We start from the raw sequence: 19670 nt of genomic DNA, 5'->3' as shown, positions 1-19670 counted from the left end.
AATGGCACATACTTTTGTAAAGTCTCTTAAAATAAGGAAGGATTTATTTATACTTTTCAGGCTGTAGAGCACTGCAGTCTACTGTGCAAACTGAATTTCAATAACAAGCGAATTTTGAATCATAGCTATTTCAGAAATCAATACACCAAATCAAAATCCTGAAGACATCTAGGTTAAAAAAGTTACTTGACAGGCAAAGCTTGCTTGACACTAACAAGCTTCTCAGGCCTTGTCTACACTACTAAGTTTTGTGGCCAAAAACTGCCTTTTGGTGACAAAACAACCAAGAGCATACACTATAATGGGACTTTTGTTGCAAAAAACTTTTGTCTTTTCCCCTCCCTTTATCGTTGACAAAGAGCCAGGGTAGACACCGCTGATTGTTTTGTCGACAGAACTGGCTTCTGCCAATATCCCACGATGCCTGCCCCGATTGCTGCCCTACAGATATGCGTCCTTCCCCTTTCAAAGCTCTGGGAAGTATCTGTGCTGCTCCGTTTGGGGAACAAACGGAGAGCAAATCATTGGAATGCTCCTGTTCTGCCCAGCACTAGGAACACAGCAGCAGGCAGACTGCTACTGCAGGGGGAGGGGGATAGACTGCTGTGCTGCTTTGCCATTTCTCAGCAGGGAGAGCTCACAGAGCAACTCATGATGTTGCTCTCGGCAGCTGAGAGGGCTGTGGGAGAACTTGCGCAGTGATCAGCTCTTCTTTCCCACAACACTGCACTGCGGGATACATACCTACAATGCATTTCTCACACTGTTGATGATGTCCCCAATGTTGACATATGTTGACAGAAGGAGCAAGTGTGGACACCATTTGACAATTTTTGTTTAGTCGACTTTTGGGTGTCGACATAAGTTTTGTCAACAAAACTTAGTAGTGTAGACAAGCCCTTACTGTATTCTTACTTAAATGATGCAACTTCCCAAACAAAAATATTCTCTAAGAACTTGGTATCTGATACCTTTAGCAAACTGTTGCATTCCACATGCACCTTGTTTGCCTCACATCACTTAACATACACACTGGGAAAACCAGCCTTGTTTCTGTTTTTCTAAGTCTAGAAACTAAAAATTAAAAACTGAAAGTTTCAATTAATTTCACTGAACCTTCCTTTGAGTGCACGTCTAGAGCATCAGTACCTCTGAGAAGATGCACATCTTAAAAAATAATCAATTATTCAACTGCTGAATAAATTCTGCCATGTTAAGTCTTTTTGGAATCCTGTCAGCATCACAAAATCCCAGGCCAGTGACCAGTAACTTCGAATTACACCATTTACCGGGAAAATCTTTCATCTTTATTAATAGACTCGCTTTTGATCATTAATATTCTAAATACAGCAATCATATATGACATGCTAGTCAATTAGTGCAAAACAAAATTAAAATACATGAGACACACACACTCACCACCCCCCTCCCAAAACTGCTCCCCTACGAACAAACTCCAACATGCAGTTCCCTCACTACAGATGTGCCAGTGTTAAAATGATCTCAGTTAAGGGGTCAGATATCAGAGGGGTAGCCATGTTAGTCTGGATCTGTAAAAGCAGCAAAGAATCCTGTGGCACCTTATAGACTAACAAGATGTTTTGGAGCATGAGCTTTCATGGGTGAATATCCACTTCGTCAGATGCAGTTAAAGGGAGAGCAGGAGGGGACACAACGTGAGGTCCAAACACAGGTTCATTAACATTCTGTTTTGCAAACTGAAGTCAATTTAGCCGCTGAATAGAATCTACATATGGCATTGTATATATTTATTACAGCGAAGGCCATAATTTCACACTGTGTTCTCTGCATCTCTTCTCAAGAGTGCATTTGATAAATGTGGCCTTTTCAGAAAGAGCAGGCACTCCATAATGGGCACGACACACACAACAGAGCAAAGACTAGCTTCTGAAGAACGCTAAAGGAATATTTGTTAAGATAGGGGATGGTTTATTTTTCAGGCCTCAGATTTGGCATCTCAAACACCTCTATAAATTGATGGATGAGTATCTCATGAATTTTAAATATTTATTCTAAAAAGCATTCCATCACTGATGTTAATAAATGAAATTAAACACAGTGTTTGTTCTCAGCTTCCTTTACCGGCTGTACTGCAGCAGCTGTAAATATTTAAAAAATAGAAGAGGGCTACAAGAGCTATGCTGACTTCAGTGATGTTAGCACACAGCTATTCTGTCACTTAACAGATAAGCTGAAGCTGTGAAGAGAAAGCAGCTATGTTAGCTTCAGCTCTGCTACTTGTCCCTCCCTCTGTAACAAGGGTGATGGAGGACTTTTGTCAAACAAAAGCAGACACCACTTACAGAACAGCTGCCAATTATTTTTCCCTCCAAGTGTCACAGGAGGAGAGTAAAAGTAAGGGCTTGCCAACACTTACAATGGTACAGCTGCACTCAGGCAGCTGCGCCACTGCAGGGCTTCAGTGAAGACATTACCTATGCCATTGGGAGAGCTTCTCCTGTCGGCATAGGTAATCCACCCCTCTGAGAGGCGGTAGAAGCCCTGCTGTTGAGGTAGTGCAGGAGTTAGGTTGACATAAGTGTGTTGTAGCTATACGAACATAAAATACTTGTGCAGACCGAGTCTAAGTTTCTAAATAGTTAGAGACCAATGTCTGGGTTTTTTTCATTGTCTTTAATGATGTGAGTTTTTAGGGTGGGATTTTCAATGGGGCCTATGGGAAAAGGGGGCTCAATTTCATGAAATTTCAATGTAATGCTTAACTTGGCTTGCTTGCTGCCACCCTTGACCATATCTAGAGCGTACCCCAGTGTAGGACAGCCTCAGACGCTTACAAGATGCCGAGTAGTTAGCAGGAGCAAAAAACAAATATTCACGTAGATCAGGACTAGAGTTTATTCGTGGTATGTATGTATTCCCAGGGCAAACCTTCGGAAAAATTTGCAATGATATCTACAAAAGCTCTCAATCCCAACTCAAAATTGCTCTCAATTCTCAAAGCAAGAAGCCAGCACCCATCCAGGATTCAGTGAGCTGCCCCACGAACTGTTTTTTCTAGAGGTCAAGTGCAGCCTCCGATGATGCCCCTGACATTAGTAGGGAGCAGGATCTAAGCATCCTGAGTACATAAAACTCTCTTCATGTCAGTGAAAGCCCTACACACCTTTTCAACAACAGTAAATAATATGGAATGACTCAGAATTCTGTTGGTTTATACTGTCTCCCACCTGTGCCTTGTGCATGAAAAATCTTGTTTCAATCACAAAGTACAAGAGATTAATAAAGGAGAGCCTGCTGAAGGGCTATTTTCTTAATGGGAAAGAGGTGATGGTGTCAAACAGTGCAGAAGCTGATAGGCTCTAGACTCCTGATCTGAGCCCTGAATTTCAGCAAAAATATCCTCCCAGCTGCTGTTCAGAGGTTTTGGGGATCCCAGAAGACTTATTTTTCTCTCAGCTTGTGATCCAACAATCCCTTTTTTACATGAAGTTTTCTTTGGCAGGACTTGTTGCCACATTACTGCTGACTCCCACTGCAAGGCTGAGATTGGAAAACTTCCTATACATTTATTACTGTAAAACCAAGAGATCACATTTTTTGATGAATTGAAATTTTGTGGCAGATTATCCTTTTAAAGTCATGTGATTGCCATCACTGCCAATAGTGACTGAGAATCTCCTGAAGGCTAGCACCAGGGCTCAGAACAGAAGAGGCACTCTGTAGGGAATTAAAAGGCTGCCGTTTTGAAATGCTGGTTTTGTTCTTTGGCATTACAAGAATTGGAAGGGGGATAAAATTCAAGAAACATGAGGGTGAAACATCTTAAAAATGTTTAGGACTGTAGTACAGGGTGTTGCATTCCTGTGCCAAACTGAATACTCTTCCTTCTGGTTGTGCTTTTTCAGAGGCATTAATTATATATAGCTCAGGAGACAGATATTTAGCTTTTGAAGTACTCAATACTCCTAGCACAGGGACTTTCAAACTGTAGTGCATAATCTTGATGTTCCATCCTCTGACTTCACAACCATTTTTGAAGAAGGCGGTAAGTCAACCAATAAAGTTTGGAAACCGCTGTCCTAACATATGGGTTCTCAAAGTAGGGATCATAACCCTTGTGGTGGTCATGAACGGGTCCAGGACGTTGCAACCATCCTCCTCTTGTTTATGGCTAAACAGAAGGAAGTCCTGAGGTTACAACAAGGGAATCCCAAATCATACTATTGTAACATGGGATCATGGGATCACGGAAAAGGGTGAGAACAAGGTAGACAATTAATCTGAAATATTTATTTTATTGTGTGAAAATCTAACACGACCGTTAAGAATTGCATCTGGTGCTAACAGAATTGAAAAAACAGGGATGTTCTTATTTGAGTTTTAGTAAGTTGGCATCCCAAGAACATGTGTTCTTATATTGTAGTTCAAAGAACACTACATGTTTAAAATTTACTGGGTTTTTAAATTTCAAATGCATCAGACTTAAAGCAATAGTTCAGAACTATCTGTAAAAAATTTTTTAAAATTGCATAATACCAATACTTGCTATTTACAGAGGAAATAGCCCTAAAAAAAGATGGGCAAAATTATATAGCATAACTCTAATTTTCCAGACTACTCCTTAAAATGTTTAGTTGCTTTAGTTAAGTCTTAAAACACAGAGTTAGTAAATATATAAGCATTGTCCTATTTCCCAATAATGGCATTATTTAGATTGAAAGATTTAAATCACATCTTACCAAAGACAACACATTGTCCTACCCTTCAGAGAGGAAGAGGAATGGAATTGGGTGGTGTGCAAGAAAAAACAGACAGTTTAGAGCTCATATTTCTTTTCAATTAAGATTTTGCCATTGCTGCTGAAGAAAAAATAACCACTGTGAGGAAGCTAGGATAAAGCATTTAGAGAAATACAAGCCAGGTAAATAAGGAGTCACCAGTTCTGTCTACTACTTGGGGTCTATTTTTGAAGGTTTACGACTCGCTAAAATAAAAACTACTGCATGTTGCTGCTCCCTTTTATGCGTCTGTTAGTGCCCTAGATTAGAGCAGTAAGCAAGGAGTACCCAGTTGGCATAATCAAAATCTGCAAGCACAGTATATTTGGCTGCATAAGCCTTTGGAAACATTTTAAACAACAGTGACCTATTAGAATGACATTGCTTTATATAAAACTACATAGGCTGCCTGAAGCTGAAGGTTACCCATCTGATCCTTGGATGCTGGGGTCAGGGGTGGCTCAACTGTTAAATTGGAACTAGGCTTAGAAAGACATGCACCTCAGAAAAGCATGATAATTACTGTCTAACTGATAATAAAGTGGAACAGATTATAAAAAGCCATTAATTATATGATCCAGGAATGGAAAAAACAAGTACTATATAAATAAAACAGTACTGTTTATTATTGTGACCTTCAGAACATTCCCTGTAATCTACAGGGTGCAAAGTGCATGGAAGGGGCTTGTGCAGTGGGAGTCTCTCAATGCTCAGATCTAATCAGATAAAGTTAAAGGTTAGTCCTTAAAAATTGCATTATAAACACACGCGCAAAAAGCTGAGAAAAAACACATTCAATACGACTAGGATTTCAGCTCTTTGAAAGTGGCCACCACATTTAAGTTTTAGAAATTGATGTTTAACTTAAAAGAGGTTTCCCCTCTTAAATGAATTTTTCTAGATGCCTCTTCGTTTTTGACACAATTTTTTACATTCATATTACACAGATTATGAGTTATGAAAGGACACAAGAAGATTAAAATATCATTTGCTGAAAATTACTTGATAAAACTTAGTTAACTGATGCAGTCAATATATAGGAAGTGAAGAAAAAGGTACGCTCCTTTAAAATTGAAATCTGTTATAATATCTTATTGAAAGAGAAAGAGTTTTAGGATTTCCCCTAGCATGTCACAAGTACTAGCTAGATTCCCTGTGCAAATACATTTGATTCTAAGTCATCATCCATTTACCTAAACTGGTTTTCACTGCAACAGCGTTTTTTCCCCTGAAACAGAAAATATTATGGCTATAGCACGTTCAGTCTACATTCAAGGTTCCCTTTAGATAGTAAAGAACAGTCTCAATAAGAAAAGTTTTTTCCCGCAAAATAACAGGGCCACTTGATTTTTTTAAATTCTCATGTCCCTCAAGGTATTGTATGAGCAAGCAGATCTGTGTTTTAAAAAGAAAACGATTGGCAATAATTCTTGATTATTATTCTCCTCCTTTGCTTCTGTTAAGGAGAATATGCAAAATAAAATCACCCTGAAGAGAAAGTCCATCACCATCCCAGCACTTGCATCCAGCCAACTCTTTATTGGGCAATTAAGCTATGATGATTTGAGTTTCTCATCCTGTCGCTTTTTGGGAGGCAGAGGTGGTACGTACATTAGAGTGATTTTTTCAGTAGCAGAAAGTCAGAGGAAACAAAAGGTTGGCACGAAGGAGTAAAATGAGTGGCGCAGTGCTCAACTGACAACGAGAAATTAATCCTGTATACAAGATAAGCGTATAAGGGTATGGACCTGGAATATACTCAGTACTATGTTTTCAGTTTAGCTTTTGGGCCATAAGTAGTCTGGGTTCATATGAATTATATAACCTATCTAGAAAGCTCTCTCCATTGAGTATTATTGACAATAGTCATAAAATCACTGTAGGACTGGAAGCTACCTCAATAGACCATCTAGGTCCAGTCTCCTGCACTCAAGGCAGGACTAAGTAAAACTAGACCAGCGGTTCTTAAAGTGTGGGTTGGGACCCCATTTTAATGGAGTCGCCAGGGATGGCAGACTAGCTGGGGCTTGGAGCTGAAGCCAAAGTCTGAGCCCCACTGCTCAGGGCTGAAGCCTTCAAGCTTTGGCACCCTCAGGGCGGCAAGGCTTTGACTTTGACCCTCCAGCCTGGGTGGTGAGGCTCAGCCTCCGGTCCCACTTCCCGGGATCATGCAGTAATTTCGGTTGTCAGATGGGGGTTGCGGTACAATGAAGTTTGCGAAACCCTGAACTACACCGTTCCTGACAGGCCTAACCTTTTCTTAAAATCCCAGAACAGATAGCTCACAATCTCCCCAGGTAATTTGTTCCACTGCTTAACTACCCTGACAGTTAGGAAGTTTTTCCAATTGTCCAAACTAAACCGCCCTTGCTGCAATTTAAGCTCATTGCTTCTTGTCATATCCTCAGAGGTTAACAAGAACAATTTTCATCCTCCTCCTTGTAACAACCTTTTACATACTTGGAAATTGTTATGTTCAGTCTTCTCTTCTCTAGACTAAACAAACCCAATTTTTTCAATCTTCCTCACTGGCCATGTTTTCTAGACCTTTCACCATTTTTGCTGCTCTCCACTAGACTTTCTCCAATTTACCCACATATTTCCCAAAATGTGGCATCCAGAACTGGACACAATACTCCAGTTGAGGCCTAATCAGTGCATAGTGGAGAAGAATAATTACTTCTCATGTCTTGCTTACAACGCTCCTGCTAATACATCCCAGAATGATGTTTGCTTTTTTTTTTTGCAACAGTGTTACACTGTTGACTCATACTTAGCTTGTGATCCACCATGACCCGCAGATCACTTTCTGTAATACTCCTTCCCAGGCAGTCATTTCCCATTTTCTTTGTGTGCAACTGATTGTTCCTTCCTACATGAAGTACTTTGCATTAGTCCTTATTGAATTTCATCCCACTTACTTCAGGCCATTTCTCCAGTTTGTCCAGATCATTTTGAATTTTAATCCTATCCTCCAAAGCACTTGTGACCCCTCCCATCTTGGTATTATCCACCAGGGCCGCCCAGAGGATTCAGGGGGCCTGGGGTCTTCCTTTGCTGCTGAAGACCCGGCACTTCAGCAGCGGGTCCCGGGGCGGAAGGACCCCCCCGCGCGGGTCTTCAGGGCACTTCGGCAGTGGGTCCTGGAGCAGAAGGACCCCCCGCTGCCGAATTGCCGCCGAAGACCCGGAGCGGAAAGAAGCTCCAGGGGCCCAAGCCCCAAGAGATTTTTCTGGGGCCCCTGGAACGAGTGAAAGGCCCCACTCCAGGGGCCCCAAAACACACTTGTGGGGGCCCCTGTGGGGCCTGGGGCAAATTGCCCCACTTGCCCCCCCACCCCGGGGCGGCCCTGTTATCCACAAACTTTATAAGTGTACTTTCTATGCCATTATCTAAATCATCAATGAAGATACTGAACAGAACCAGAGCCAGGGCTGATCCCTGCGGGACTCCACTCGATATATCCTTCCAGCTTGACAGTGAACCATTGTAGGTAACTACTCTCTGGGAACGGTTTTCCAAGCAGTTATGCACCCACCTGATAGTAGCTCCATCTAGACTATATTTCCCTAGTTTATGAAGAGGCCATATAGGACAGGATCATAAGCTTCACTAAAGGCAAGATGTCCCACATCTACAGCTTCCCCCTATCCAAAAGGCTTGTTACCCTGTCAAAGAAAGCTATCAGGGTGATCTGACGTGATTTGTTCCTGGAAAATCAAAGCTGACTGTTACTTTGGGACACTCCCAAAATAAATGCATTTTTGGAGGCTTCTAGGCTTTTCTTGGTGCCATTGTCAGCATTTAACATGCACTGGTGCAAGTGCAGCTACAATTTTATTAAGATCTAGTGTTTCAAGTTAATAATAGCTATAAGGATTTAATTCTATTCTAGTTCAGTATCTTGTAGAAACAAGCAAAACTTAACAGTAATGTGCTGGCATAGAGACAAAACAGGTTTAGGATAGGGAAGTGCTGCCATTTATACATCACAACTCATATGCAAAGTTTTTTCAACAGCAGCAGCAGTTTCTGTAAGTTATCAACCTTGGACTAATGGAAAATCTGGTGTATGAATTAACCTTTAATGAAACTTAAAGACTCCCCTTTTTTGAGGGCTTTAGATGGTCAACATCCAAATCTGAAAGAAACATTTATCTTTGGGAAGCTGCACAGAAACAAGAGCTAGTGGATTAAGACTACAATGAATTATTTTGGAGATGGTGCTAGATCAGTGGGTCTCAAACTTCTGTACTGGTGACCCCATTCACACAACAAGCCTCTGAGTGTGACTCCCCCACCCCTTATAAATTGAAATCACTTTTTTATACATTTAGCACCATTATAAATGCTGGAGACAAAGCGGGGTTTGGGTTAGAAGTTGACAGCTTGCAACACCCCAGGTAATAACCTCATGACAACCCTGAGGGGTCCCGACTACCAGTTTGAGAACCCCTGTGCTAGACAGAGTAAGCATTTAATTACAAATATGTTTGCCAAACATTTGATCTAGCATAAGTAGGAGCAAAGGAGCCTATGCCAAAAGGTGGATTTGCCCAATGAAGCTAATTTACATAAATTTGTTTATCAAAAAGACTGCCTTAAAGGAAATGAAAATCCTACACGTCTTTAAAACTCTGAAGCATCAGCCTCACAAAACTGTAAAATACATTGCTAGGAGAGTTCCTCTAACTTGCAGAGGGAGTTCTGGCAGGAATAAGTGGTACCAAGGCATCATCGCGCTCCTCTGCACCCAAATTTACCAGGAAAAGGTCCCAATTAAGTGCTGACTTAGTTGAGAGCTGGAATATTTAGTCCCCTTCTCCATTTCATCCTAAATTGGCGACTGTACAACCCCTTTGGGAACATGTCATCCTAGTAGTGAATATCCACTCTGTCTGGTTTAGTATTCAGTTATTTTTGTTTTGTCCCTTGTGACTAATGAGAATAAATTATTCCTTTCCTCTTTACAAGTGCCTCACTTCACACTTGTAGACAGTGATGTCTCTGGAAGAAGTATGTCTACATTTCTTAATAAAGCTCATTTTCAAAAAAAGGTTTTGTAACTAGTTGCTCTTCTCTCATTTGTTTAAAAACTCAGTGTCCAAAACTGAATGTCATATTTCAATATAGATTTAATTAGTATCAAGTGGAATGATTTATCTTCCTGTTCTCAAGGATCCATTAATGAAAAAAGGACAAAGACCAAGATCATAACAGGCATAGGAGATTGGGGCGAAGAAACAAAAACCTTAAGGGGAAAAAAAATGCACTAGGCCAACCAAATCTGTAATGCAAAACAGAATACTTCATAATGTTACACTCTAAAGCACATTCCATCATAATGAAGTGTTTAATCCCCTCATGCAATGTTACATAATTTAATCATGTTCTTCTGATTCATCACCTTCAGCCTAATTATGTAAAACTACTTAATGCATCAGTATAACTCAATAAATGATGCATCCAAATAGTCTGAATCTCTCAGACCTGCTGCTAGAATGCAACTAATGCACAACATGGAACTGGAGCATAGCTGTGATCACCTATTGTCCAAAGATACATTCCAGCTGGCTCTGTTGGCCTTTTTGCTGATATACCCAGGCAGAGTTTATCCTCATTAAGGAACATAAGGCCCTCATTTCCATTAAGTTAAAGGAGTGGTGAAAAGTTAGTAGATATGTGGGATGTGAAGGATCAGAAAAGAAAATTTTAAATTGCCCCTTTCCCCAAAATGGAGAGCTGCTGTTTCAACAGCCATTTTAGGTCTCCTCCCACTTTTAATGCACTTTCTAATGGGTGAGCTAAAATGGGCCCTATCTAATAATCCAGATTTTCTTCCTCGCTCTGCTAAATTTTAAGACGACAAAGCAAGTCAAAAATGGCTGCTGAGGCACAAACTAGTGCTCTAGGGGCAGCCAGAATTCTGGGGTCTACTTTAAGTTGAAAACCTTACAGAATGTAAAGCACTGAGTACGATGGCTGTGAAAAAGCAGGCTTTAAAGAAATCTTAAAAGAAAGCCAGAAAAAATACACATACTGAATAGAATATTAAAGAACAACCCTCCCTCCCTTTTCCCTCATGTTTCACTTATTCCACTACGAGATATTTTCCATGCTAAAAGACTATACTGCATATATCCCACATTTTTAAAAGGCTTTTTAAAACCGTTTTAAAATTACATAAAACATGAACTCATGAGCCATAGTCCAAGAACAATAAGCCACATCAAGGTACACTATTAATGACATGGTGCACTTCTCCAGATCAGCCTCTCAGTTTCCTCATTTGTCAGAGCTGCTATCCACTGGGTCGGCACAGACAACTTGAGCGCATCCGCTAAATTCCTCACTACATTTAATGGGGAATAAGGATTGAAAGCAGAGTCTTGCACGAGGCTTAACTGGAGCCATATAAATGGACTTGCCTTTGTTCCAATACACTCATTTTCACTGACACCACTGAACGAGTATTTTAAATTAAGTGCTCGGTAAGTGAGCACACTAAACTAGTGAGAACACAGATCTTTTAATCATCAGTTTAGGTTTGTTCCATTCATTTAAGATCATATAGCTGTTTCAGTGTTAGTATAGGATAGCAAGCGTCTTCCTGGTTACCAAACGTGACAGCTTACAGAGTATCCCTCCAGGGTTGAGGAAGAAAAAACTGTTAGAACCCAATTCATACTATCATATTGTATTTGAAATCTCCAAAAACCTTCAACAGAATCAGGCAGTTGAACCAGAACCGGATCGAGACAGTATTTTATTTGAACCGGAACTGAACCTGAACCATTACTTTGTTCTATCTACTGCACCTGAACCGAAAAAAAAATTGGTTTACCGCTTAAAAAACAAAAGGTTCAGCAATTTTTAAGCTTCAATTTTTTTTTTTTTAATAAACTAGTGATCTTATTTTCACTATCAAAGGAGAGAACAAAGTAACAAATGGGCATGTGATTGCTGCCAGGAAGGCCTGTCTCTGTATAATGGGAAGGGAATGAGACTAGAAGGAGGTCAACCCACAAGAGTAGGGAGAGAGAGGGAAAGCTCAAGGAGCTGCCTGTATACCATGAAGCCCAGGAAATAGATGAACAATATCTGAGATACACGCATTCCCATCAGCCCCCAGGGAGAGAAGAGGCGGAATGATTCCTGGGCCAAGAAGTTAATCACTCTTCAAGCCCGAGGGAAAAGGTAATGGCTTCCCAACCCTTAGATAGGCTTCCTCTCACCATCACCAATCCCTGGGCAGCGCCTTCCTCCAGTTGCCCCAAACTCCAATGTATCCCTGCACCACAGAAGTCCAGCATAATACAGAAAATATTAGAATGTGTTCTTTTTGTTTGCTAAAACAAATTGTTCATCAAAATAACTTTATTTGACAACACAGAAACACTAGGGAAATACTCAAAGTTAAAAAAAAAGCTATCAAAAATCAAAATAGTTTCAATGTTAAAGTTTCAACTCTCTTTTTTGATATTACATTCACTGAGACTGAAATTTGATTTGAACCAGTTCAAAGTGGTAACTGAACTGGGTTTTGTTTTTTTTGGTGGCTTGAACTGGAACTGAACCTGAACACACTGAATGCAACTGAACCGAACAAAACCAAAATAAATACCGGTTTGACTCCCTGAGTAGAAGAGAGGTTATACTGGATACAGTGGAGTTGATTCTAAAAACCAATCTGGCTCTAAAATGTAGTTTTATTTAATTTACAATTGGGTAAAAAAATAGGACATTCGGCATATCTACTGAAAATACCTGTTGAAGTACTTCAGTCGAATCTTTTGAATTATCTCAAATTATTTGTTTCAAAATGAAAATGTGCATAGAAGTTCAAAACCCATATTAAAATGGGGAAAACACCCACTTGAAGAAACTGGAACACACAGACTTCGATGGTAAGAAAGTCTCAAGTCATCATCAGTCACTGCCATCATTTAATTTCCTCACATGCAGAACAGAAATAGAATAGATGCAGCAAACTGAAACAGACCAAGTGGGAAGCACAGCATGACTCCATAAATACAGCCTACGCTAGTACTGTAGAACTTGGTAGAAACGGTTTTGTGCTGCCTCTCCCAAGACAGGATGATTTCCTCCCCACCCTCACCTGCAATCTTTAAAAGCCTTTTTTCTCATGGGATGCCAAGCAATGAGCTATTTCCTCATTTATTCATGAAATCAGTTTTCTATACGATATCAAATGGAAGGGTTGGAGGGACAGGGTTCCCCGTGATTGTAATCCCCTGTGCTCCTGTTAGTAAGTTTTCACAAGAGGAGAAAAAGGGGTGGGGGAGAGGGGAGTAAAAACAGATTTAAATGTTTATTAGAAAATATTAAAGAAAGGTGATACAAAGAGTTTGATGTGTCAGTCGTTGGTCATCGGGGGAAACATACAGAGCATGGGGGGACGCTGGCAATTGGTTATGGTTCAGCATATAATACATACAGCCTGTAATGTCCCCAATGCGGGGTGTACGGTGGTTGGGGCAAGATATAGTAGGGGGGCAGTGAGGGTACATCGCTCATAGAGTGGGCTACACACAGTCATGGGTATGAGTAAGCGGGCCGGGTAGACATTCACTTTTCTACTGAAACTGCAAATAGGATGAAGAGCTCTTCTGCACAGGCACTGTTCTCAAATGCCAACCACATCGGGAAGCCCAGTACTTTAAGTTCTGTAAGGCTTAAACCCCTGTTGCAATACTGTCAATTCAAAGCCAACATCAAAGCAACTACCATTTCAATTTGGCAGTGTAACTACACCAAACCTGCATGGGGAAAGTAGCTCCAAAGATTTAATGAAACACCATTCTTCTTGTTTGGAGCACGCACTATGGAATCTGGACATTCCAATGTGCCAAAAGTCCCTTTCCGAGGGAGCCGCCGATCAGCCCTACAATCTAGATCCATGTCACCAAGTGGTCTGGAATTCTGAATAGACATTTTAAGTATAAACTATAAATTCAGCTCTGGAACAGGAAACAACTGTTTAACATGTAATGCGTTAGGATGAAGGGGAAGAGGGACTATTTTCAAGCTGATCCTTATTTGTTTTGTAGTTGCGGCTACCAAGGCAATTTGCAAATGAAATGATCTCTGTCTTCCTCGTCCCTTGAGGACATTGAAACAAAGTTTTAAAAGTAGACAGACTTACGCAGTTTTGCCCTCGCTATCCTGTTTGGTGGCATTGGCTCCCTTTTTGCCAAGCAGCGAAGCCACTTTCTCTGGATCTCCATTCTCCACAGCTTGCAGCAGCCGGTCATCGTTCTTATTCCACTCGTTGGTCTGCAGTAAAAGAAATATTTAAGCGAAATCAATGCCAGCAGTATTTCCATGCTGCACTGAATGACCATGCATACATTTGCCACCTATCACAGTTAAAATAAAAGCCAAGCAAAAACCCACATACTGAGGAGCTGACACTTGATAAAGATGCCGATGAATAACTTAAAATGGATCACGTGGTGTATGATTTCAAGGACTAGCAGTAGCTCAAGTCAGATCAGACAGATTTCTTTAAACTAGTGAGATAAGAAGGAGAGCACTGCAATTTTTTAGCTCAATCCCTGACACTCAATCTACAGCAGTGGTCCCCAACCTTTTTCGTTTGGCAGGCACCAGACGACGAGCCACGGAGGACCATGGTGGCGGATGAGCATCCGCCAAAATGCCACTGACAAACGGCGTCATCCAGAGCCAGCAGCATTTTGGTGGATGCTTGTCCGCCAGCCAGTACACGGGGGCACTTAGACGCCCTGGCGAGCGCCATGGCACCCACAGGCACCACGTTAGGGACCCCTGATCTACAGCACAACACTTAAAGGAGAGTGCTAGTGTAGAAAAGTTGCTCTTTAAAGTAGTACTACAGAACTAAACCATTTGGCCCCTCATTAACATTAAATGAGGTTGATACCTGAACTCTTCACTTCTCTAGTTCATTGTTTGTGTTTTAGAGCTGTGCTAGAGCTGCCAGGAGCTACCTTTTTAATCACATGATACATGAGACAAGACTACCTGGGATGCATACCCGTAGCTGATTCAGCAAACAAAAAACCCCTCCACATACCACCATTTGCCTGTAGAAATCTTTTCAAGTGAAGTGTTTTCTGCAGCTCCCAGTAGCACAGCAGACCAACAGGCAAAGAGGTCTCCCTTTGCAAATTATAACCACTTGTATTGCATTTTTATTCCCCTCCCACACGTAAGCCTCTAACTCAGAGAGGTATTCTAGCCCTACCTTGAAGTGAATTCCACACACTGCTGCAGACAAGAGAAGCCCACCAAGTACTTTAATCTTTACCAAATAATCCATATAGTCTCCTTTCTGTGGAGGGGTATTTTCTCTGATTAGTGACAGAAGATTGCACACTCTGGATCACTTTAGGGCACAAGAACCACTTAAAAAAAAAACACTGAATACCAGAGCCTCATTCCGTCTACCTGAACTATGGATCCAGTTGGCCAATGGGATTACCCCCAAAATCTCTTCTGCATCCCTTCTAACCAGGAAGAACACTAAACTATAATCCCAGCAAGAGAATTCTGTTTGCACAGAAGTCAAAGCCATATTTTTTATTAACATTACACATCCAGTGAGGAAGCTCTTTAAATAGACTATGTTTGTTCCCAACAACAGTCAGCTCTTCAACACGAATGCTCTCAGGAGGTACTACATCAGAACTGGATCGGTGCCTTTTTGATAGGTGCTGAATCCATTTTAGTGGGTCACTTTGAAAACCTGCAGCCTATGAAACTCTTAGGCATGGAACTCTCCACAGTGACACACAGGCAGTCATGGAGCCTAGTTTTCCCAACGGAACAGAAATATTGATGTTTCTCTGTTTACATGTGTACAAAATGAGTCAGGGTTCTCACTAATCTAAATTAGGTGCATGCGAGACATAAAACAACAACTAAACACATCCTGAAAAATGGAACAGGTAGAATGCTGGTGAGACCGACCATGTGCCTGCACACATGCATACTTCAGTCAAAGTTTTCAAAAAATACAGTTCAAATAATTTCTTAAGGGAACCGAAGAATCAGGTCTGAAGAGGACCTACAAGTTACTGGGAGTTGAAAAACTCCAAGCAGAGTGAGCAATTTGGATGGGCAAGCAGACACACAGTATGTGAAGGGAACAGCAGTGGTGTCAAAGGGAAGTGGCAAACAGAAAAAGGAGGAAAATGCACTGGGAGCCTGTGGAGTGCAAGTAAGATGGCTAGTCCAGCATATTAAGAATATAATATAATAAAAGGCAGGGCAGGGGCGGGGCCTAATGGACTAGACGAGCAGTCTGAGGTTTGAAGTTCAGCATGTATGATTCTTTGCTGTGAGTAGCTGGGAAGAATGTTTCTTAAAAGTGGCAACGTATTTTGTATGAATAGTTACTTTAAAAAGTTCTTGCCATTACAGCTATGTTGATAGACTGTTAGTGTAGATCATCATTGTTACTAACCACATAAGGAATAGTTACAGGTGTTTATATTTTATTAAAACCCCTCTTCGCATTACAGTTTTTAAAAAGTTAATACATTGATCTTTAATAGCATACTATATTACTCTTCATTTTTTACTATACTTTTGTATTGTTGTATGAAAAGGTTTCAATGATGCAGCCCTTGGGCCAATGTACTAGTCCTCACGTGGCCCTCGTGGTGATTTAAGTTTGAGACCCCTGGTTTACCGTGTGTATTTGACCGCAATTTGTGTTCAGCTAGTTTACTGGATTAATTTACTCTTGTGGAGTTTTTTTTTTGTTTTTTTGTTTTTTTTTTTTACACAATAGGGAGAAAAAAAAAATTTTTAGAATTGGGAAGTGTGATGGTAAAGTTACAAAAACTGGCAATGGAACTCCAAGGCAGAAGCAACACCTGCAAGCACACCTCATTAATTTTTTTTAAATGGAGTAGATTTTAAAATTGACAGAGCCCCTTTAAACTTGGCAACATGAAACACTAACCTACATTTCCACAAAAGGAAGATAAAAGCATCTAATCTTCAAGTACGTTTCATGTCCTGAAATGACCAGTTCTAGTTCTCAAATATTGGAGATAAAGCTACAGAAAAAACATTAAGATTAAGCCTGTTACTGAAAATCCTTGGCAGCAGGAACCTTGATATAACTACAGCCCTGCTCAATAGTTTAAAATATAATCAAATCCTGCAGAATCAGTTAAAGAGGGGATTTAAATATTAACCTATAGCAAGTAACTAAAATTGAAAAGTTATTTGATTATATGCCAATGATTAGTTTGGCAGTATTGTGTCATATACAAGTCACCACACTAGAACCCCAACACCATACACAGTTTATCCTATTCCTGATTTCAGTTATTTAATTTCTCCCTAGTATGGTGGTGGCACTATGATCACTGTATACAAGAGGTACTGATCTCGTGTTCATAGTCACATCCATCATTAAAATTTCAGACCTGATTTCAATATAGCTGGGTCCTAAAATTATGTGCTGATATTTATCTAGTGTGAAAGGTGTGCATGAAGATTTACATACCTTAAACTGATAAAGCGCAAAGTGTTTTGAATCCAGCTCTTATTGTGTACAGTGGTGCCAAGCTTATTTTAACAATAAAACATTGTATACTATAAAGTTACTCTTTTAAAGGAGAGAGGCAGTATTTTATCTTGTAATACTCAGTTTTCAACCATTTTTTTCATAACACAATGTATGCACATATATTATAAAACTGAGATTGGAGAAGGATTGCATTGTTCACCTGATGGTTCCTATTAACAAGTGCAACTGCTAACATGATTCTATCCTACCTAAAAATTAAACAGTCTTGAACTTGGACAAGTTAAATAATACACACTCAGGGAGAATACTTATTCATGTCAGATTAACAAAGATACCAAAATTACAAGGTTACTGACATACTGACTATTTAAAAAAGAAAAGGTAATTTTTCCTTTTTTGAGGAGAAGGAAGTAGATGGGAGGTAAAGTAGCAAGCTCTATATTTGGAGATAGCAGAACAAGCACAGTGAAAACATCTTCTCAAACTAATTAATGCCTCTTCTTCTCATCCCTGAAACTATTCCTAGTTTTAGCAATCCTGAGTCACGGAGAGTGGGCCACTACACTAATCAGCTTGAATTAATTCTGCCAATTATATGCTTTTAGATTTTTTAAAATGAAGCTATACCCATATTTTTGATATAAATCTAAGATCATTTAATTTTTCTGGAAAACATGAATAAGAGCAATTTTTTAAAATAAAAATATATAAATTAATTTTCACCAAGCAGTTTCAGAACATTAACTAATAGTGTTCTACCTTAAAAGGTGTTCTACATTAAAAAGCTAACTATCTGATATTCTACCTAACTCCTCCGAAATTAACTGTGTAGCAAGTAGTCCCTTCTCTATACTCGAGCAGCAATTAACTCATTGAAGTTACAGTTAGGATACAAGGCCTATGTTTTTAAACTGGATCAAAAGTGACATTTATTTAAAAATAATGCAAATTATATGAATCTCTGATAGACATCAGCATATTAGCATAATGAAGTGACAGATGGTAACCATACACTATGCTACCTAAAACAGAAACTTGACACCTATAAAGTATACTTTAGACTATTTGGTTCTATTATTTTATTTAATTTTTTCCTCACCACTGTATGTAAAATCACTAATATGCTTAAAAATAAACAGAAAATGACCATGAAAATCCTCAAGATCTTTAGCTTAAGAATGAACTCCGCTCCACAATCCATCTCTTTCCGCAGTCAACCCACCGCCTCATGGAAAGCCTTGGAGAAGAGAAGTCCAGCAGCATACCCTGGAGGTCACCATACATGGGATCTGGCAGACTAATGGGAGAGCGAGTAAGATAATTTTGAAGTAAAGGCCCTCAGTGTAAAACACTGCTGCTAGCCAATTTGCATTGAAGCCTGTGGACTGTAAGAGCTGAGTACTTCACATAGCCAGGATCCAGCCATCAACTGGTACCCAAGGCAGATCATGAAATACAGGTCTCTGAACAGAGGCCAAGACATTTTCCACTAGGCACAATTTCTGAATCTCTTGAAGGCTTAGCCTGTGGGCATTGTAGTAACCCATCAATGACCATGGAAACATCTGAAAGGACACAGAAAGCATTTTTGATAATTGTCACTGCCCAGATATTCAGAAGCAGTCAGGAATCCAATAACTTCTGCAACAAATGGGAGGCAAACCCACCCCCCTCCCTCCAGGGTGCACATATGGTTTCTATCTTTCCCCTGCCCTCCTGCCACTGTATTTCACTCACTCTGGATGCTCTCATTCCTGTCTGGGTTGAGTTTCATCCAGCTAGCCTTCATCTATACCCAAAATCTCCATTAGATACCAGGCAAGTGATTCCACCACACTAGCAGAAAGGAAGAGATGATAATGTAAGGATGGGTGTCAGCACCCTGCTGAAATCACAGCATGTCCACATTTCCTCATGGACTCCCTATAAATACTGAACACAAAGGATGGCAAGATGGAATCCTGGGGGAACCCTGTATAAGAGCCTTCAGGACAGAAGGGAAAGGCCTGACCCAATATCCATTAGAGTCAATAGAGAGACTCCCCTTGATTTAAATGTGCTTTGGATCAGGGCTTAATTCTTAATGCCTCAGTTCTCCCAGAAGGAATGGACTGGAGCCACATGTCCACATTCACACTAACAAAAAACAAAAAACTGTTCTCAAAAAGGGTGGTGGACCATTGTGCTGGCACAGATTTGTAGTTACAGGATTGAAATATGACAATGAGTATCATTTAATACTGCCACTCAGAGAACTGCAACAAATCTTGTGCAAAATATATCATGTAAGGTATCAATGGAAAATTTATAATTTTCCAAATAAGACTGTCCTGTTTAAATCCATGTATCATCTCTGTATC

At 40.2% G+C, this 19670-nt stretch overlaps 1 protein-coding gene across 5 annotated transcripts in view; it reads right to left on the bottom strand.

Moving 5' to 3' along the window:
- The window catches only part of RAI14 (retinoic acid induced 14), a 156293-nt gene that overhangs the window by 56775 nt on the left and 79848 nt on the right, over positions 1-19670 (bottom strand). For all 5 annotated transcript variants that reach the window (XM_075066895.1, XM_075066893.1, XM_075066896.1 and 2 more), the window contains one exon: positions 13927-14057. In XM_075066895.1, coding sequence (XP_074922996.1) covers positions 13927-14057 — 131 coding nt within the window. The remainder of the gene's footprint in view (positions 1-13926; positions 14058-19670) is intronic.

The sequence above is a fragment of the Chelonoidis abingdonii genome, chromosome 6 (assembly GCF_003597395.2).
Source record: "Chelonoidis abingdonii isolate Lonesome George chromosome 6, CheloAbing_2.0, whole genome shotgun sequence".
Taxonomy (NCBI): domain Eukaryota; kingdom Metazoa; phylum Chordata; order Testudines; family Testudinidae; genus Chelonoidis; species Chelonoidis abingdonii.
This window is presented reverse-complemented; position numbering and strand designations above follow the sequence as displayed.